At 37.5% G+C, this 22,398-nt stretch overlaps 1 protein-coding gene across 1 annotated transcript in view; it reads right to left on the bottom strand.

The window, feature by feature from the left end:
- The window catches only part of DMD (dystrophin), a 1,831,916-nt gene that overhangs the window by 1,366,132 nt on the left and 443,386 nt on the right, over positions 1-22,398 (bottom strand). The window contains exons 8-9 of the mRNA XM_087813416.1: positions 3,612-3,793; positions 2,220-2,351 (exon numbers count right to left, since the gene is read on the bottom strand). Coding sequence (XP_087669542.1) covers positions 2,220-2,351; positions 3,612-3,793 — 314 coding nt within the window. The remainder of the gene's footprint in view (positions 1-2,219; positions 2,352-3,611; positions 3,794-22,398) is intronic.

Below are 22,398 nucleotides of genomic sequence, written 5' to 3'. Positions count from 1 at the left end.
TTTACCCTTCCTCCCTTGTAAACCAACAAGTAAACACTTGAATGAAACCATCTAAAGGAATCAAATTAGGCCTTTCGGGTCTTTTGAAGTGGATCAGATACAACCGATAGGGGGCAGTATAGGCTCAGCTCCTCTGAATAATTCTTTAAAAAAAATTTTTTTAGTAAATAATTAAGACATAAACTTATCAAACCTAACTATGTGTAACATTATCTTCTGATGGGTGACCTTTAGAAACAGGCACAATATATCATTCCCTGTTCACTGTAATCATGCCTTTTCTAAAAGATAGCATTAGGTTCATTTCAACAGATTATGTTAAATAAAACAGGTAAGTAAATTTGGTGAATATTTTAGGATGTATTAGATATTTTGTAACATTTAGACAAAGGTAAAGTGAAAAAAATCGAGTCTTAGCAAAATTAAGTTCATTTATAATTACTTTATTAAGGAGTCATACCCGAGCAGTGCCTTAATGAGGTGGTAATGAGGAAAAAAATGTGCTGCCAGAATAGGTATTAGAGAAAACCTTCTGGAAAAGGCAGCTCAGTAAAGTGATAATTGGGGGGGGGGGGGGGGCCCGCAAGTTTATTTCTTTGTCTTGGCTTATGCTCCTTTATTTTAGGATGTGCAAAATTAGTCTTTAAGTCTTAGAGTTTTCAATGGGCGGATGGTGATTAAGAAGAGCCTAGAGAGTCAGGGAGAGTAAGGAGGGTGGGAGAAAAGGGAAGGGGAAGAAAGGAAAGAGGGGATATATATGAACCAAAAATAGGTATAAAATAGCACCTCCCACCTCTATAAGGATTATAAGGATTTTATTAGTTCACATAATGTGGACACGTGGAATGCAGTAACAGTAATGTGTGGCAGAATTATTCGTATTTACTGATAATAAGAAAGCAGATTAAGGTTCTTGTTCAATTGTATACAATTAGCTTTGTGAAAACGTGGAGGGGAACTTAATAGAAGATAAGGCTGAGTCATGCAAATCTTCTCACCTAGTCTCCTTTGTTTAGCTTTGCAAGAAAAGTAGCCAAGGAGAGAGGGCATAACTAAGCCCTGAAATATGTTTCCCTGGGGGAATCTTTCAGTGTTACGAATTTTCAGCTTCATGCATCAATTAACTGCACCAAATAAATCACTGATTTATTCAAACACTGTCTTTAAAAAAAAAATCAATGAGTCTCTAAAAATGTATACATTTTGCCAAAAGGAGAAGGTCTATAATTTCTAAATTCCCATTCATAGTGTAGTTTTTATAAAAGTCACTTCCTCAAGAACTTTTCAAAGTGCTCTACTCAGCAAAATAAAGTTTTCTTTTAAAAAGAAATTCTAGCAAATCTAGCAATTCCAGCACATTTCATTTCCACACTCTAACATATACAAGGCTATAATTTCTTGTATTTTTAGGTTTCCTACAATATTGCAATGGTGGAAAACTCCACTGAGAAAATTCCTTGTGTGGAAAGTATTAAATAGTACATAGACTTTGACCCTGTTGCAGTGTGACTTTTTTGTATAAATACCACAGAACCTATTATGTACAAGTTTAAATTAGGCAACTTAAAAGAAATCATATGAAGAAGGTTGCAGTTATGGTTTTTTAAATAGAAAATAAATATATTTTATAGAATGAAAATATAATAAAGGCATCTACATAGGTTATATATTTCCTTAGCATATCATATATCTAGAAAAATCTCCCCAAATAGTGTAACTAGTAAATTTTATCCAATTTCCCAATTCTTTCAAAAGTTACCTCTATAAGCCTTTGATGAGCTTAATGATTGTTTATAACCATCATCAGTAACCTTTGTAAAAGAGAACTTTACAGGTAATTACACAATAAAAGTACAAAGCACTACTATGAGAATCCCCATTCATGAAGAATTAACATGTTAAACCTACAGTACTTCGTAAGGAGTATGTCTAATCACTGTTGCACACCTGAAACTAATATAACATGGTATGCCAACTGTAAATGAAAAATTTTACAAGTAATAAATAAAAAATTAAAGCAAAAATAAAAACCCCTAGAGAAATGGCAATAACAAAACAGCACCGTGGGGGAGTAACTAACACAACTGGGAATAAAGCAACAGCTCTTGATGGACAGGGGAAAAAGGCATTGCTCAATTCAAACAAACAAAAGCCATGTTAGATTTTCTTGGATGAAAAACTTCTTTGGTTTGTAGAAGAGAGAGTAAATGTTGACAGACCTGTGAAGGAAATGGGCTCCGTGTGGGGTCAGAGGTGGTCACATAAGCAGCTTGCGTGTAGGCATAGCTCTTGAACCGAGGCTTAGGAGAGGAAGGAGTTCGTTCATAGCCCTGTGCTAGACTGACTGTGATCTGCAGAGAGGGGGGAGGAGACAGGGGAGGAAGAGACATTATAAGTAACCCTGAAGGGACTGCTTTCCACGACATGAAAAACCAATATTAAATGGAAACAGTGAGATGAAAAGTTTAATGGTAAACACATACAAAGCGCTATTAGAAAGTGGTACGCTCTGAGGCTTGTGGTGCGCTCAACGCTCAATGTCATGCTGGAGGGCAGGTAATCAGGGAAGGTACGAGGGTGGGATTTACCCACAGGACTGCACACTGACACGACCCCGGCACTAATATGGAACCGTGATCTTCAATCTGGCAAAAACAGGCAAGCAGAAGCAATTTTCTCTGAAGCCAAAGTAAGCAAAACCAGAATTCATCAGGTCAATACCCTGGAAAGGACTGAAGCTTTCATAAGCTAAATATAGAACTAGCTCAGTAGAGTGAGAAAATTAGGCCTAAGAGCTTTCCACGCCTCCAGCAGAAATTTAGCTAACAGATTTCTCATCATTGTTTGTGTTAAAAAAAGTACAAGAAAACACCCCAAGTATCCACTGCTGGGAGCCAGAACAAGCCACATAATGGAAGAATCCCACAGGGTTCTGTACAATGATACAATAAAAATCTTTTTCATATGTAGTCTCCGTTTAATTTTTATTTACAATATTTAAAATAATTTATCTTAGCAAAAATGTTACTTCGAATAATCAAAATTTGTCAATACATCAGCAGGTTGCCACTAAAAATAAGAATTATTCAATAGAGTACTTGCCTTCATTCTTGCTCTAATTCTTTGCTCTCTGCTCCAGTTGACAGAAAATTTAATGTGTATATGAGCCTATCTTTTATCTCATTTTACACATTGAAAATAAATTATATTCTGTGTTCCATATTCCTGTAATATGAGGCCTACTGATAGCAGAGTATGTGAACAATGTTCTTTGAAAACAATATTACAGTCCATGATATTAGATACAATTTTAAAGGATTACAGTCAGTCTCTCCCTCCCCCCCTCCCTGCCTCCCTCCACCCTTTACATAAATGTATGTGTACATATACATAGAATAATATATATACACACACATACATATATATACATGCACACATATTATGCTATGTATACAAATAATATATTTGTGTATTACATATACTATGTATACATATATGTGTGCACATATCCATAGATATAATAGATTTATATATGCATATTGGTATGATACCTAAAATTGCATATAAAATAGAAAACATCTTGGATATTAGTTGTCTTTTTGACACTTTACCTGTTGAGAATAGTGCATTTGATGATGTAACTGAAAATGTTCTTCTCTGGTAACTCTGGCTGGCTTTGGCAGCATTTCCACTTCCTGGATGGCTTCAATGCTCACTTGTTGAGGCAAAACTTGAAAGAGTGATGTGATGTACATTAAGATGGACTTCTTATCTGGATAAGCGGTAGCAACATCTGTAAGCACATTAACACCACACATCAATTTTTGGTTTCTATATTTGAGTCTCTAAAAGGGGAATGAACAAATCAATGTTACAGGAAGAAGACAGATTAATGAGCACTCGATTGCCCATGAATATCCTCCAGAGACTAATTAGAACATGATAATCAGGCCTAAAATGTCCTTCCAATTTGGCAGACCAACGAAATGAGCGCTAAAGTTCATTTCTTTTCCTTACTCACATAAAAACTTCATTCTGTGATGCTTTTTCCTAAGTCAAATCACCAAACTAGCCCATCGAAGAGAGTGGTTCCCATTAGGTAAGAAAAAAAAAATAGATTATATAGTCCTTTCCATGGAAAGTTATATTAACATGTCAATTAAAATGGTGCATTGGTAATTAAACCAAAAGAGCTTAAAGCTTTGGCTTCCGGTAAAGAAAGCTTACACTTCCCTAGTCAATTTTCTGCTGATTAAGTATGTAAAGGGCAAAATACGTCTCTGTGTTGAAATGAAACATGCATTTTCACAATAAACATAAAATAAAACCGCAATATACCATATGTATAATGATTTTTAATATTCCTTAAATACATTAAACATATTTGTAATCATTACAGCGCATCTGTTAAGGTCACATGTTGCTTTCCTTCCCAGACTTTGGAAATAAATTTAAAAGTCCTTCACAAAAAGTTGATCTGACATTATGTCCTTTGCCACATCCAGGGAATGAAAGAAACACAGTATTTAAAGTCAATAATAATTTGTAATAACACGATAAGTGGCAGCTCCTTCGAAAGGTTCTTTTGCTACTTGGCATTACAATTTACCCACTGAGCTCATTCCAGGGAACCAAGATGTAAAAATAATCCTTTACGTGAAGTATATCATTAATCCTAGAAGTGTTAAAACATAAATCTTGGTAGGCGGCCAAGGCAACCTTGCAGCAGTGTGCCAGGAATTTTCCTTGCCATAAATTTATCTTAGCTTAGCTAACATTAAAAGATATGTTTTAAATTAAATATGTATATTCTGGACAGGTGTTCTGATTATGAGTAAAAAAATCTCAAGTCCACTAGCATAAAATGAGGTTGAACATCTCTTCCCAAGTAGCGGGAACATGATTAATCAGAACTCTTTTTAAAGTATTTTTTAAAAGAGTTACAGAGGAGGGAAAAGTTAAGTAATGCTCCTTGGTCTGCTTCTATCCATAGTATAATACAGTACTTCTCCATTTTTAATGCGCACATGAATCACCTGGGGACTTTTTTAAAATCAGAGTCCTATTCGGTAGGTCAGGGGCGGAGCCCGAGGCTCTGCATTTCCAACAAGCCCCTAGGCGAGGCTGAAGCTGCTGGCTTGACAACCACACTTTGAGCAGGAGGGTCAAAAAAATTACAGGGAAGCAGACTGTAATACCATCTACCATTTGACTGGTTCACTCATTTTTTTCAAAAGACACTTACTGGACACTTAAATGCACAAGGCTGAGAGGTATGAAACTATATAATACATATTCCCTGCTCCTTATTATAATTTAATTATTAACCTACATACGCGAAGTTAATTTTCTTGCAAGTATTTTTTACGGAAGAGCTAAAAACTACTTTCTGCATGTGAGTTGTCTTTCTAAAAAATCTTACTAACTTGGTTTTGAAATTCTGAAGCCTAAAATCTCCCCTTCGTTTGATAATTCTTTTTCAAGTGTCCACTGTATGGTGGATACTATAGTTTTCACTGTATTTTGAAACTCCAGAATGTTTTCTTCCTTGTCACTAGTAACTAGTCAGTTTTATGTGTGATGAGCATAATTTAGAATTGTGCTTTTCCATGTATTAAATAAAACCATGCTGGGAGAAAGGCAATGAATTAAAGAAGGTTGATCTGAGACTATTTACTGCTACATTATACATAGGCATGTACACATATGTTTGGCTCCAAATTTATACCATGATTTAAAAAAATAAAGGTAAAATAGGTCAAGTATTATATCTATTGCCCCAGGCAAACATCTAAAATTATAATACACTTTTAAAATTTATTTTGAGAGAGAGAGGAAGGGAGATGGGGGGAATGAGAGAGAGAAAGAATCACCGATGTGAGAGTGAAACATCAATGGGCTGCTTCCTACACGCCCAGCTGTGTCCTGACCAGGGCTGAACCACAAACTTACAGTGCATGGGACGACGCTCAATCAACTGAGTCACACCGGCCAGGGCTATAACACGTTTTAGCCACATAAAACATCTTGTGCATGAAAGCGAATAGTCATAAATATCAATCATTATAATAAATATGCACTATTTGGCCAAACTACTGACATTTTTGCCCTAATCTCTTACCATCCTACCTCTGAGGTTGTGCAGGATTCAGCTGTACCAGTAGGTAGAATCCAGTATTTCTTTTAAAGAAAGGAATTTAGATATTCTAAAATATGTTGATGTCCTTGAATATATAGTTACTAAAGATTTGAAATATTTTGATAGGTTATCCAGGAGATTAACAAGATAGAGAATCCATGGATTCTGCTCACAACCTGGACTAAAAAAATAAATAATGAAGTACAAAATAATTGCATTGTTAAACAAAATGTAAAATGTATTTCCCCAACTGGCACAAGCAAGTGCTTTAATATGTTCAGAAAGGGGAAGAAATCCTACATTACTGGGGGACCAGAAAATTCTTTATGAATAGGAAACCGAAATAAGCATGGATAGAATTTCATTATCTGGAAATGAGAAAGGGAAAAGGTTTTGCAGGCAGTGGGAAAGCATGAGCAAAAGTGCAGAGGCAGGAACGGATTAGACATGGCCCTTCGGATGTCTGAGCTACAGGGCGGGGGAGAGTGGTAATAACGGGTAGACTGTGTGTGGAACAGGGAGAGGTCATGGACAGCACACGAGAAACTTCGGCCTTAGTTCAATAGGTTGGAGAGTAACTAACCACCTCTGAGAAAGACTGCAACAACATTTAAATTTCTGTAAAGGAAAACTGTTAAGTGCAGAATGGATTCGCGGAGAACAGAACTGCAGGGAAGTGGGAAGCTAGGCCCCAATCCAGACAGGGAGCGTGAGAGAACTAAAACCCACTGTGTGATGAAAGCAAGAGGGGGCACGCCAGAAATGCTAAGACAGGCCCCAAACGACTTCAATGTTCAAATCACTCCACAGGTTTTGGAAACGCCTACGTATGAAAGCTATCCTAAGCCCGGAGAGTACGAAAGTCAATAAGCTGAGGAGGAAATGGAGATGGAGGGAAAAACTGTTCATTCTATAGCCAAGGGAACAGGGAGCCACCAACACAACTTTCTATCTCCTTTAATCAATTACCAGTTACCTGCCTACATGGTCTTGATCGTGCTTCCCCGAGTGGCAGCCCCTCCCTAAGGAAAGTCTGTCAATCAGGAGTGAACACTCCTGCCAGTCACTCCAATGAACAAAAATCTGAATTCAAACCTGTTAGCAGAGAGCCCTGGCAGATGTGGCTCCGTTGGTTGGGCATCCTCCTGTGCACCGAGAGGTCATTAGTTCGATTCCCGGTCAGGGCACATGCCCGGGTTGCAGGCTTGATCCCTAGTAGGGGGCGTGAAGGAGGCAGCCGATTGATGTTTCTCTCTCACAGATGTTACCCTCTCTCTCCCTCTCCCTTCCTCTCTCTGAAATCAATAAAAACATATCTGTTTAAAAACCTGTTAGCAGAGAAATGGCACCAGGTGTTATAGGTGGAGTTAGACCTTGGTTCAACAACCTCAGTATTTGAGTTCTGGCTAAAAAAGGATTCAGAGTCAAGCCTCAAATACAAGCAAAAGTTTATTTAGAAAGTCACAGATGTACAAGTGAACTATGGAAGAAGTGAGCCAGATGGGCTGCGTGGGCTCAGAAAACAAGTTACAGAGGAGAAAGAAAGGCATAGCGAATGCACCTGGGGAAGGAGAAAGGGAAAGGCACAGTGTGTGCCAGAGAGAGAAAGAGCATGTGCTGGGTCCTCCATCTTGAGAGTTTTTATCCACTCTCTAAATGCAGGAATCTCAGGGGAGGTCTCAGGGGAGGATCTCAATGGAATATTCATCAGCTTCCCAGGTGCGTCCTTTCAGGTTCGTGGTCTCTACTGATTAGTCAGTGCCAGGGCAGGTCATTAGTCATAGCAGCTGGTCCTAATGTCAGCCATGGTGTTGCCCTGCCTGGCCTTGCTTTTTTTCTGGGCCTGGAGCTAAAACACAACTGAGGCCTATATGTTATCCCTAGTTTGAACAAAATTCTGACTGTGGTCAGCAGACCCAAAGCTTTGTTCTTAAGATTACTTGATGCAGGCCAGAACCTCATCGTCCTGAGGGCTTAATGCTTAAGGGAGTGGTCATGCAAGGGCTTGTATGGGAGTCATATGAGGCTATGCTCCGGCCCTTGTTCCTCCCCTAAGGGGGGCTAACACATGACTAGGGACAAGGTAGGGAGGAAAAGTCAGGGGAGGGTACAAACCTCATAACCAGCAATATGAAATGTCAGGGAATCTAAACCACATGCCCAGCAATATGCTAGGGGGAGAAGAAAAGGTCACCTGGGGGGAGGTCCCACCCTACAATTGTCCACTGCTAGGCACCAGGGGCTTTCTGTCCTGGTGACATTTCATACCCGGCCTATTATTCCTACCCTGCTCATGCTATCTAATTGTCTACTATAAACCAATTAACAGTGGTCTCAACTGAGTAACCAAACATGCTTCTAAATGTGATATCAACATACAACTCGGAATGTTCACAGATCTCTTGATCTCTGGGTTTCCCCCCAAAACCAAAGAACATTCTATTTTGAGAGACTGTGGTAGACCAGCATAGTTTCCTCTTATTTAAATAAACAATAAACTCAGCTTTGTGTTTTCATTTCAAATACTTAGTAATAGTTTCATCATTTGATAAAATTCAAGAGATAAAATTCACTTGTAAATTTAAGCTTACTAATGAAAATTTATTAGAAGAAAGTGTGATGCAGTGAAATAATTAGCAATTCTCAATCTAAAGATTTGGGTTTTTAAAAATCTGTACCTAAATATTTATATCTGTAAAGAAACACCCTTAGCATCATTTACTTCTCTTTCCTCACCTGTGAAATAAAAATCAGAATCCCAAATTCACCATGGGGTTGTGAAGGTCAAATGTAATAATAATGTCTAAAAAAGACTGTAAATTTTATTAAACCTCAATATTGTTGCTGTATTGCAATTTTTGGTGTCTGTGTTACTAATACAAAAAGAGGCCTAGTTGTAGAAGACCATTAATACTATTAACAGAAGGCTAGAAGAAGCTGGTTGGAAGGAAAGGCCATCCATCATTTATTACATATTTACAAAACAATTTTGTGTGTCATAGAATACGCTTAGCCTATGTTATATTATGAGTATTCAGTGGATGAGCCATCCAACAAATAATTTTGAAATGTACATTACACCAGAAATCAAAAGAAATTTCATGACTTGGGAGTACCCCTCACTCATGGTAATTGCACGGAGGCCATTACTGGGACTCCATGAGCCTAAATATTTCTTTCTTTCTTTTTTTGAAATATATATCTTTATTGATTTGAGAGGGAGGAAAGGAGAGGGAGAGAGAGATAGAAGCATCAATGATGAAAGAGTCATTGATCGGCTGCCTCCTGCACGCCCCCAACCGGGGATCGAGCCCACAACCTGGGCATGTGCCCTGACCAGGAATCAAACCCCGATTGCCTGGATCCTAGGTTGACGCTCAACCGCTGAGCCATGTCTGGCCGGACGAGCCTAAATATTTCTTAAGAAACTAAATAAAGAAAGTAAATGAAGCCACAGAAATGGATGAGAATTGTATAAGACAGCAACTGACTAAAAAAGATAGTGTATAGACAATGAGTAGTACAGCATTTGAGGAGGGTGAGAATGATAGGATGTGATTTATATTTTTTTTATTAGAAGACACTAAAATGTATTGTTGCCCGGCTGGGCATGGCTCAGTGGCTGAGCATCCACCTAGGATCCAGGAGATCGAGGTTCGATTCCCAGTCAGGACACATGCCCGGGTTGCGGGCTCGATCCTCAGTCGGGGGCCTGCAGGAGGCAGCTGATCAATGACTCTCATCATTGATGTTTCTCTCTCTCTCTCTCCCTCTCCCTTCCTCTCTCTGAAATCACTACAGATCACTGTAGGAAGGGCTAGTACAAAGGGGGAGGTAAACACATACGAAATAAAGTCAAAATGGTGCAGGGAAGGTACTTGCCATAGAGGCCTGTCAGTCTAACCTGGGAAAAAGATCATTGGCTAGAGGGGAGGAGCCAATGCAAGCCCATTAAAGTTTGGGAAGCTAATTGGTTAATTTGAAAAAGTTCCTGTTAAAACCCCAGGAGAACAAAGCCCCATGCGTTAGCTTGTTCTCTGTCCATAGCCACGTGGCTTTAGCAGCTGTGTGGCGTCTGGCTGCATAGACTCCAAATGCAGGCGCCAAGCAGGAGCCTGTGTACAGCAGCACAAGGGGCTGGAGCTGGGAACACAAGCTAAGCTAGCCGGATGCTGGACTGAACTAAGCTTTAATATGGCACAGGCTCTCTGGACATCGACTCTACTTCTGGCCCTGATTTTCCATGGCAAGACGTACAGAGATGGGATACTAAGGAACTCCTTTAATTTTGCCTCCCAAACAAATCATCCTCTCTGTAGGTCCCTGGAAATGCTTTTCCTCACGACACCACAAGAACCCCACATTCACCAGCAACAATATGACATGAAAGAAGTGGCTGCACTCCCAAAATAACAACTTACAATTATATGGATGTAATCTTTGCACTGACACCCTATTATATAATGGGTTCGTTGCCACAGATGTTTAAATTAATAATTTCTAATCTTATCTTTGAAGCCATCTCAAAACGAAAATGTTGAGAACTCATAATACTGCTAGAATATTTTATTTTATGAAAAATAACACCGATTTTTATTAGTGTTTCTGTACTACTCAAAATTTTGATATTAAGGGCTATAACAGGACAAATAAATCATTGAGTGAAATTCCACTGTCTTTTAAATGAGGAAATTGAAGCTCACAGTGGTTTGATGGGCATTTCAAAGGCTAGTCAGAATCAGAATTAGAACCCAGTCAGTGCAACGTACTTCTCAGTACCTTACCTTCCTTCGATCAGAGAGCGCTCTCTTAGCGCACTGGAAAATGGAGCATCTCAGTCATTATCCAAATGATGACCCTGCATTCCGGGTGGTTCCATTACCAAACATTATCTAGAGTCTCCATAGTAGTAGAGATATTTCTATTCCCAATAAGTGATGTATAACAGAAGTAAATACACGTAAAAATGCAAGTTCAGTAGTAACCAAAGAAATGCAAATTGAATCAAGATGTGGGTTTTTAATTATATTCCTTTGCCTACAAAAATATCAAAGAATGACAAAACAATCAATGTCGCAGAGGCTTTGAGGATTTGGCCCAACTCCTACTTTGCTGGAAGAGTATCGGTTAGTTCTAAATTTATGGAAAATATTTTGGCAATGTCTACTAAAACTTTAAAAACAAGTACATTCAATGACCCAGTAATTTTGCTTCTAGGAATCCACCACAAGGAAATAATCAGAAATTTAAATGAAAATTTACATAAATGTGATGTGAAATTTAAGCACTATTTATAATACTAAACAGGTATTTATGGTACAAAAAAGGAAAGAATTCAGGCCATTCCAAGTGGCATAAAGTTAGAGAATTAGAAATGATGAAATACAGGTATATAATTGTATATGAGTATTACACAGCCATTCAGAATGTTCTTTTGATGAATATTTGACAATATCTGAAAAGAAAGTCTTTATAATGTAACATTCAAAAAAGCAGGATGGTGTAACTTCTGTAGAATATAATAATTTTATGGAAAAGACTAGGGAAACATGCTTCATTTAGTGAAATGGGTATGCTGGTGAGATTAAAAATAATTTCCTTTTTCTCCTTTGCCCTATCTATTATTTTCCACACTCTATTCAGTACTCACTATTATATTACAATGAAAATATATGTAAAGGTAAAAAAGAAACAATAAAAGTAAAGTTGCACACACACAAAAAAGTCAAAACTGGTGCCTTCAACAAAACCATTCTTATCTTGGGCAATCAACCTCCAGAAAGTCTGATTAGCCAGCTGCCAGGCACAGCCTGGAAACACCTCTGGGAAATCTGAACAAGAGTCTCCACTGTCTATACCTCAGGTCGGTTTTCTGCCAAGAGAAGGGCAGAAATTGAAATTCTGGATTACAATGCAGACCATGTGTAATCAGAAAGAAGCTGGATTTCAAAGATAGCACGTGCATCAATGTGCTCTCAGAAAGTTCGGTCAGCCTTTTAAGAGTTTTATTTTAAAAAATTAAGAAGAATGTCATTTAGAAACCTGGATCATTTCCCACAGAATGTGTATTAGGAAGAAAACAATAAAAAAATAACTAAATTCACTGTTTGTAAGAGAAGGGGAATGGGTGAAGTGGGAAGCAGAAACTTGTGCTCACAAACCAGATGTGGTCAGATAGTTCTAACTATGAAAATGTAAACACATCTACGTAGACATAATCAAAAACCTGATTTTCCTAAAATAACCAAATACAGATGTGAAATTCTAAAGAACTTACTGCTGGAAGCAAAGTGGGTTATCATTTGAGGTTTACAAATGAAGAAATTATGCTATAATGTCATAGGCCCTCTAAGCACTAGAGTTTGTAAATTGCCGGCAATATTATAGCAGAGCAATTCCTTAAAGCATTAGATTATTATTTTCATTTTTGATATTTTTCATCATGCACTACATTCTACATATGTGCATTTTCCATTTACAAGTCACTGTACACATTGCATCTAGAGCATTCTAGTAAAAAAATAACTCGCACAGATCGCACAAGTTAAATTCTTTGACATTCTACAAGACGTGTCCTGCCTTCACTAAGCTAAGTACTCTTAGCATTTCACCCACTGATCCCACTTGCTTCTATCCTCTAATAACAGTGCTTCTCATTAAAGGACTATAAAATACAGCGATGAAAATAATGTGTATTATAAAGATGATTCGGTTTCACTGCAAAATTAATCATAAAAACAATGGCTTTTACTAATCCATGAGAAACACTAAACGATTTTATCTTTTAAACATCCAATTATTCCAGTCAATGTGCCTATGTGTAGATAACAGAAAACTCTTACTATCACCTTGATACAAGTAGGAAAGAGTGCTCAAGATACATAATGCTCACCCAGGGCTTAGCAGAGAAAAACCAAACAAAAACAAAAAAGCAGGTGCTCGCAGGAGTCCTCAGATACACTAACGACTAGTTCAACTTTCTGGCCATTAACCAAACAATGTTAGATGTATGTTTGTATACAAATAAACACCATGTATTCAATCCAATAAACAAATGAAGGTGATGCTATGGATTCTGAAAAGTATTGGATTGACAATATGAGACACTGAAAATATAGTTAACAAACATTTATCGAGTTACTGCTTTGTGCCAGGCTATATTCTAGTCTCTCAGGACACAGTGGTAAATAAATGAACCCAGAGATCTGTTCTCATGGAACTTTGATACTAATAGGGAAATGAAATTACAAATAAATAACTTCAAAGCCAATTTATCCCTATCATCTAGCTCTTTTTGCTTCACTGTATAAAAAATTTCCTTCCACAAATGCACATTATTTGCTAGGCTTTTTTGGGGGGCACTTAAATAGGAGTGGGGACTCTGTAGGATCAATACGAAACATTCTCGTAGTACCTGAGAACAAATGCACAGAAGCCTGTTGGTAAAAGTCAATTACATGGAAATTCTCAACCAATCCTGACCTCACAGGTTTCAAATAAATTGAAAGGTTTTTTGTTTTGTTTTTACCAAATAGCAAATGTCTTCTGTGTGCAGCTAACTGAAGTGAAGTGTTCTGTTTTCAAATTTTCAACTCCAAAATGCAACCAACTTCCTAAATTCTCTTTTCCAGATACTCACTGAATTTGTACTCCATAAAACATGTATTTTTTAAATGTCCCTGGCCACTTAAAACCTCAGAAGAACCTTTCAGTACATGTCCTCTACAACCAGGAGAAGAGAAGCTACTTTGACCTAACAGAGAAGTGACAGTCAGTCAGTGTGGGAGACTTGATAGAAAAACACCTGTACTTTCTTACAATTCTCTCTACATGCCTATTATGGAAAGAACTATTCGAGTCGCCATTTGAGAGGGAAGTATTTTGGTTCACTGACATTTAACTCTGCTTCCCTAATTGTCACCTGCTGTTTCTGTGCTTAGCTTTTAATCTAACCAAATTGACTTCTTATCCTACTGCTAGAAAAAGTGCAGTGAGTTTCCTAAGTAACCTCACACAATATCTTCTTTACTAACACAAAACATCCTGATTCTACCCCCTCGTTCTCTACAGAGTTCGTACTGAGAGTTGATAAACAATGAAGTCAGAATGGAGATGCTCATTTCATTTGACACAAAATTTCAGTGATTAATTATGGTGCTTTCTGGTATGTTTTGGGATTTGGAAATATTCCTGATGGTGAACGGGCTGTTTCAAGGCAAACCTCTCAACAATACAAGTTTAAGGCAGAAATCATATATAAAAGCAATCATTTTTATAACGTATTATCAAAATGTACCCATTTCATATCAAAGAGCTTAGCCTGTTAAACGTAACTGGAGCAAATCATGGCTCTGCCCCTTATAGGTAAGAGAATGTGGTAAAATTAATTTCCCTATTTCCCAGTTTTTATCTGTAAAATGAGTCATTTTCATATAGTAATGATGCTTGGGAGAGAAAATGGATACACAGACTAAATGCTCAATACGTATTATCCATTATCTGTCATGACTGTTTACAACTGGCACATAATGATAATTTGTGCATTTGGCTACATTTGTACACTCATCAAATATTTGTGAGGTAAGAGATGGTATCAATTCACTAGAGAAAGAATCATTTTTGTAATTAGAATGGCTCCGTCTCCTAACTCCTAGGGTAGAAATCGGTGGACTATGGGACAAGACTGAAGGGAAACAACACAGATGTGGATCTCTCAGACATTCATAAATACATATACATAAATAAAACATTTATTATGGAAGATGCTGTCAGCATCACGTCAGATATGATGGATGGTATCATGGCAGCACCAGCTACCATGTGAAACATCAGAAGAAGGGGTGTAGTGTTTAGCAAAACACCATTACAAACAAACCTCACAAACTAACTGCAAGAAAACCGGAGGCAAAAGAGGTTTACTCGAAGTAATTCTCAGTACTGCAGTGTCCTAAGTGAAAACTGGACATAGTGGACAAACAGCAGGCTAGTTTCTAAGAGCACCGCGAGAGGCATGCCGATGAAACACCCAAAGGAAGCGGCACACGGATATATTTTCCACATCACGGAGACGCATTCTGCTTTTGACAGTACTATTAAAATTTCACTTGAATATGAGTTTGGGGTTTCTAACTTCCACCAGTGTAATCTGGGATTCCCAATTATACACACAGATGGATAAGTAACTTTTATATGAAAAAATGTAAATTAGAACCTCATAAAAGTGAAAATAATAAAACGTGAAACAACGATGGAGACAGGTACAAGTGAAAAGGGGATTAAGCATCAAAAATTATATGTGAATATTAAGAGAATGGTCAGAGTAAATTTTTATACAAGAGAGTATAATCAATGATGTTAAAAAGGCATAGAACATAACTCAAATGGTTAATTTTCACAAAAATTTTACATATACTCAATAAGAAGAAAGGATGTTATTTTGAATAATAGAATTTGATGCATTTGTGTGTGTTGAAAATACTGCATAAATGGAGGTGTAAGGTGGAATAAAGAACACGTTTAAGTTAGAGAGAGACAAATATCACATGATTTCAACTTGTATGTGGAATCTAAAGAACAAAATAAACAAACAAAATAAGAACAGATTCACAGTTACAGAGGACAGACTGATGGCTGACAGGAGAGGGGGCTGGGGTCTGGGTGAAAATGGTGACAGGTTTAAGAAGTACAAACTGGTAGTTACAAAATAGTCACAGGGATGTATATTGCAGCACAGGGAATACAGTCAATAATATCGTCATAACTATGCACGAGGTCAGGTGGGTACCTGAAACATCAGGGGGCCACTCTGTAAAACACATGATTGTCTAACCACTATGCTGTACATCTGAAGCTAATACAGAATAATATTGAATGTAAACTGTAATTGAAAAAAATTTTAAATATATTTTAAATAAAACAACATGGTAACTAGTGAGAGAGAACTAGGTCATTTTTCTATGATCCTATATATGGTGTTTGGATCTTAACTATCAGAAAAAACCTCCTTCGTCTTTCCACCATAAATCACAGATATTGACACCAATACCCAACCACCTGTTCTTTCCTCCTCTTAGAATTCAAGTGTTCCCATTCCAATTAAGGAAAATCTCTCCACTTATACTTTTCCCTTGTTTCCTACTGAATCATCGATCTTTCCTTAGCCTACAAACATGCTTTTTTAACTCCTACTTGAAACACAAAGCAAATTTTTTAAAAAACCATTGGTAGTGTAGGGTTTCAGAAGGAGTCAAGATGGGCCTCTGTGGTAAGCAGACTGTTTTGAGCTAAAGGCAACTGAGACCCTGCAGGCTCAAGAGAAACTCCTGCACCCTGTTAAGTACCTAGAAGAATTTGAATTAGGGACCTTGCCCATAATAAGAGATTATCACAGACAACCTTGTTTTGACCTATCTATGGGACAGGGCAAACTTCTAATTACTGAACATCTACTCTTCTTACTGTCCTGCTCCCCTTAATGACCTTCCTCCCCTGTGAAGCCTCAAGGTGCCTCACCTCATACTTGGCTCAGAGTGTCATAGAGACCTCACTGTTCCTGTCTCCCTTTCACGTATGTGGGGTTCCCATACGCATGTATGTAATTAAATTTGGTCATTTCCTCTTGTTAATCTAATGCCCATTTGAGTATTAGACCAGCCCAAAGAACCTTGACGGTGGAGGATTCCCCCCCCATAGTACACTGGTAAACTGGTTCTACGAAAGAAAGACAAAAATCAAAGAAACAAGCAGAACAACAAAATCCCTGATGTGCAGTGTTTGCCAATGTCTATGGTGTAAATCTTCCCATCGTGGATGATTTCAAGCTACCAATAGTTTAACAACATGTTGGTATAATTCCTGAATATTAAACAATCTGCTCTCATGAACAGAAGAGACCTCAGTCCAGTACACCATACCTATTAAGAGGGTTACTCTCTTGTTTTTCTATCCTCTTATATTTCTCTGTTCCCTTTCACAACGGCACATTTCAAATGTTTCAGCGATGCTCTTTGTACCTATTTTCCTACCATCCCCCTTTTCACTCAACTCATTCACTCAGTGTCAGTACATGCCAGGCACTGTTCCACATGGTGGGAGTATAGCACTGAACAAAGCAACACCCCTGCCTTCATGGAGCTTAGATTTTAGTTTAAACATAGACAATAAGTAAAAACAAATCCTCAGGCTCTCAGATTTCATGTGCTATAGCGAACAATAAAATGAGTTTGGAATGGGCATTGTCACTAATTTAAAGAAGATAAGCTCAGAAGGCTTCTCTAAGTAATACTGGATCAGAGAACTAGCTCCTGCCTCTCTACTCTATTAATAGCTACAATATTGCCAAGCCTAATGAATGCTTTTCTATCTCCATCTTACTCTGTAGCTCCCAGTAGAGCTCTTTCATTCTTAAACTGCTTTGTTTTTCTTAGATTCTTTGACACTGTAGTTTTCAGGGTTTATACCTACCTAGCCACACTTTCTCAGGCTCCCTTTCTGGCGCAGCCTATTTAAATGATATGAGATTTTGGAAAGACTTAGAGGTTGGATCTGGTTCTTCTCTAGCTCCCCTTTCCTAGGGTGACATCATCCAATTTTCCCTCCCTCTCTTAAGTATTGCTTATATTCTAATGATTCCCAAACACCTATCTCCAGCTGAGACTTCCCCCCTCAGGAGGATCTCAAATTTGTTACATACAAAATGAGGCTCTCGGTTCCATTCAAAACCATTAGCGTCCCCATTCATCAACATCTCCGAACATGGCGACAACTTTCTTGAACTGTGCCAAGCTGTAAACTCAGGAATTGTCCTTCATTTTCCTTTTTCCCTCATCCCCTCATTTGATCCATTAACAAGCTGTGCCTTTTCTGCCTCTAAAAGAAATGCACGCATCTGCTCACCTTCATGTTCACAATTACTGATGCGCCCAAGCCATGACCCTTGCCTCCGGGACCATCGCATTCTCATCCGAACTGTCCTCATGCCTTTCAGTCCATTCTATATGCAGCAGCTAGAATTCTCTTTTTAACAGAGATTAAATTACAACATCCTCATACTTAAAACCCTTCAAAAGCTTCTACTTTCTTTAGAATAAATCCAAGCTCCTTCCATTCCCACAAGGTACTACATGGCCAATCCTGCCCACTTAGCTAATGGCAATCTAATCCCCTCTTTCTCGCCCACTACCTTTCAGATGATAGGCCCTGTCGCCTTATCTGAAATAACACAGGCCCTTTTATACCTCTTGGCTTTTACACTTACTGTTCTTGTCACCTGTAATATTTTCCCCATCCCTTTGCACTTCTGATTCATGCTTATCCATTAGGTTTTAGCTCACGTGGAGTTTCTTCAGAAATGCATTTCTCCATCACCCTATCTTAAGAAGCCAACTCCCTTTCCCATTATTTCCCATTTTATTTCCTTTATATTATTTATCGCACAATGTAATTATTATGCTTATTTATTCATTCCTTTCCTATTAGTTGTCTCCCTGCAATGATATAAGCACTACACAGGGCAGGACTTTCTCTAAATTGTTTCACCACTTACTGATAAATAGTAGGTACTCAGTATCTGTTAAATTAGTAAATAAATGAATGAATAGGTAATTAGGGTTGCAGGGAATAAAGCTGCACTCCAGTGAAGTGAGCACAGAGTAAGACTCATACAGAAAATTGAGAACTGGCTGAAGGGGAATAAAGCACCATAACGAAGAGGAGCAGGTAGTATTTATCTCCCTCCAAAACTATGCTAAAGAGATTCAGTTTGATATTTCATTACTTTTCATCGAGCATCAATTATGTACAAGGAATTCTATTATGTTCTCTCATATACCCTTCAACACTCTCTTATGAGTTAAAAATATTGTACAAGGTCATATAACTAGTAAATGATAGTTTGATTAAACCAGAAAAAAAAGAGACTCCCGAGTTCGCACCCCAGTTCTCTCCTTTTGTGACACTGACCAAGTTCAAAAAGACTGAGCTTCAGCTTCCTATTGTATCAAAAACATTCTTCTTATACAATTGATCATATTCTCAAAAATAAGGCCATTTGTATAACAACTCTAGCTTTAGGAAATGATCAGATGTTTTAAATAGGGAAAGAAGCATTCCTTTCCAAACTAGACAACATTAGCAGGTTAATCAAGAAGCCTATGACTAATGATGACAAAGTTAGTACATTTTTAATTCAGATTGAAAATACTCATTCAGGCACAGGAAAACTAATGTTTTATTCATTGTTTCTAAGCTTTGGCATAAACTCTACAAAACAGCACAGTTCTCTGCATAGAATAGATGTTCAAAAATTATTGACTGATATCAACAGAAAAATCTGTTCAAGTCCTCTCTGAAACTCCTTAAAATTGGGATGAAGCTGATTTCGCAGAAATTTTGTACTAAGTGTCTGAATACATGGTGGGCTGAAAGATTCAATAAGTAAAAGCCTTGCCATCTCACTAAAACTCTGATTAGTGGTTTTAGGAACCTACTGCACAATTGCAATTCTAAGAACAGTTCTTTAAAATGAGATATGAAAATGAGAGAGGGATTCTGTTAAGAAAAATTAGGCATGATGAACACATTTATAAGCAATTAATACAGTCAGTTACATAATAACTACTGTGTGTTTATGTGTATGTCTTATTAGAAAAGCAATCCCTTTTGACTAGAGCTTAGTAACATCAAAGCATGGGTAGAAAGAAGGAAAGGCTTTATGTAGCTTCTTACTTCTGTTTTCAGTGTTGGAAGTCCCTTTTCCCATTCATAATTTTACAATTCCTTCTCTCTCTTTCCCAATGCTTAGACAACGGTTAAAACTAATATGCTAAATTTTATAATAGCTAAGTTTCTTGACATAGCTTCTGGTTCTTCTTGATTCTGAGATTTCAGCTTTTCTCAAATATCTTTCCTTCAGGTTGAATTTTACTAACATGGGGCTGCCTCTCTTGATGCTGTAAGCCCCAGAGCTTGAAATAATGAGCTCAATTACCATATCCTGCAAAGCCTGTTTCAATACCCACAAATTTAGACCCTTTTCAGGCTCTGTTCTTAGACTGACCAAATGGGCCCCATTTCTCAACTCTTACCATTATGGGATGCCTGTCCCTTGGAATGAAACTGTCCTCAGAGGAAACAGGTCAGATTCATGTCCTTGGCTCCAATAATCAATCTTTTCGTTCTCTCTGATTTTTTATTGTATTTGTTTGGATTTAATCCTTCACTTTTCAACATTTTTATTGCAAAAGAAATACATGCTTATTGTAGTGGAAAATTAAAATAGTACAGAAGTGTATAAAGTAAATAATGAAAATACCCCACATCTCTACAACACTCCAGTCCCATTATCTAGACATACTACTTCTTAGGAGAAGCTATGCTGTCTGTCTACTCACCCCTTCATCCATCCATTACCTATCTGTCCATTCATCCATCCATTTATTTATTCATCTGCCTGTCTATATAATGAGTTCAAACTATACACACAATACCTATATAGCTACATCCCTACAGACCTTCACAGGATGTGCCCAGGTAGTACAAGTTCAAAGCCCTCTTCTAGAACTCATTGGCTCTATATAATTTTGAATAAGGAACTTAATTTTTTCATGTCTTCATCTATAAAATGGGGTTAAGGCTTTTGAAAGAATTATAACAAATAATTACTTAGTTAAGTACTTAGAAATAAAAAATTAAGTTTTCAGCAAAATTCAACTTAAAACATATATGTACATACATGCATACAATTTGGGCTTTAAAATTTAATTTTAATAATGTATGCATTCATCCATTTATATACTCTGCAACTGTTTACTGGGCACCTATCATGAGTCAAGGATTATGCTAGGCACTACTGTTATAATAGTGAGCAAAAGTTAAAAACACACACAAACCAACCTGGAGTCTGACTGTATGGAGCCATAGTCTAATGGCAGAGATATACCTGTCTAGCATTCTGGAGTACGGAGTAATACTGGTACTGTAAACAGCGCTGCAATGAGCATCCTTATACATTTGTCTTAGAAATGCATGAGTATTCCTGTAGTTCTAATTCCTAAATGTGAAACCTCAGGGTCAAAGATGTGCACAATTCCATGCTTTGAAAGATAACTCCACATTTCCTATTTAAAATTTTCCAAATGGTTCTTCCACCAAAGGAAGCACAGGGCCTCTTTCCATGAACCCTATCATCTCAGGGTATGTACTTTGCATTTCTTTAATTACCAGCAGTGTTGAGCTTGCATTTGCTCTGACTGGTTATTTGTAACTTTCTCAAGTAGATGTCCATATAATATTTAGCCTCTTTTTAAACACTGTTAAAATATATTTTTTTCATATTAATTGTAGTAGGAGTTTTATTTTAATTTACTGACGAATCTACCTTTTCTCCACAGATACAAAATGTCACCCTTAAATATTAAATTTAGCTAAATAAAAGAAAGTTTTGTCAAAATATCTATTCTATATCATAAAACTATTTCTCTATATCATGCCATGCTGTGTCAGTATGTTGTTATAATTTCTAAAGCAAGTCACCATTTAAAAATAATTTCTTGACTATTATCATGCATTTACATTTATACTAATTTTACAATTATGGTGACAACTGCATCTCTCTTCCCTTTTGTGTGATTTATTTTTAGTGTGTTTACTCCACACATCTCTGCCCTTCACTGCTTGTTCCCTAGGTAACTGACCCTTTCACCCGGCATCTCCTAGGACCATTTCCCGGTGGATTCCAGTTGCATTACACCAATGAAAAGGACCAGCTGGATACGCAAAAATAGGGAACGAGAGGGCTGGGGAAATTTTTCCTCCACAATTTCTCTGTTTCAGAGCTGCATCTTATGGTAGCTGGTTCCTTCCAGCAGCTACATTTCCCAACAGGTGGCTCTTCCTCCAGTACTGCAGCTCTCACTGGACCCCATTAATCTCCATTCATTCTGTTTGTCCCCTTTCCCCTTAAGCCCTAGGGATAGTAAGCACTGCCTACTGTTTTTCCTCTCTGGGTGACTCACTGTCACCTCTTTGTTAATATATTATACCTCTGTGAGTAATCTTTGTATAAAATTCTCTTCAACTATCTACGGTGAATTCTATTTCTTGCTGGGATTCTGTTATACCTTCTAAAATAGATAGAAAGATACATGACGATAGATGATAGATAGATGATAGATAGATAGATAGATAGATAGATAGATAGATAGATAGATAGATAGATGATAGATAGATAGATAGATAGATAGATAGATAGATAGATAGAT

The sequence above is a fragment of the Miniopterus natalensis genome, chromosome X, assembly GCF_054644295.1.
Source record: "Miniopterus natalensis isolate mMinNat1 chromosome X, mMinNat1.hap1, whole genome shotgun sequence".
In the NCBI taxonomy this organism is placed as follows: domain Eukaryota; kingdom Metazoa; phylum Chordata; class Mammalia; order Chiroptera; family Miniopteridae; genus Miniopterus; species Miniopterus natalensis.
The sequence above is the reverse complement of the archived record's forward strand: the minus strand, read 5'-3'. Positions and strand labels throughout refer to the sequence as shown.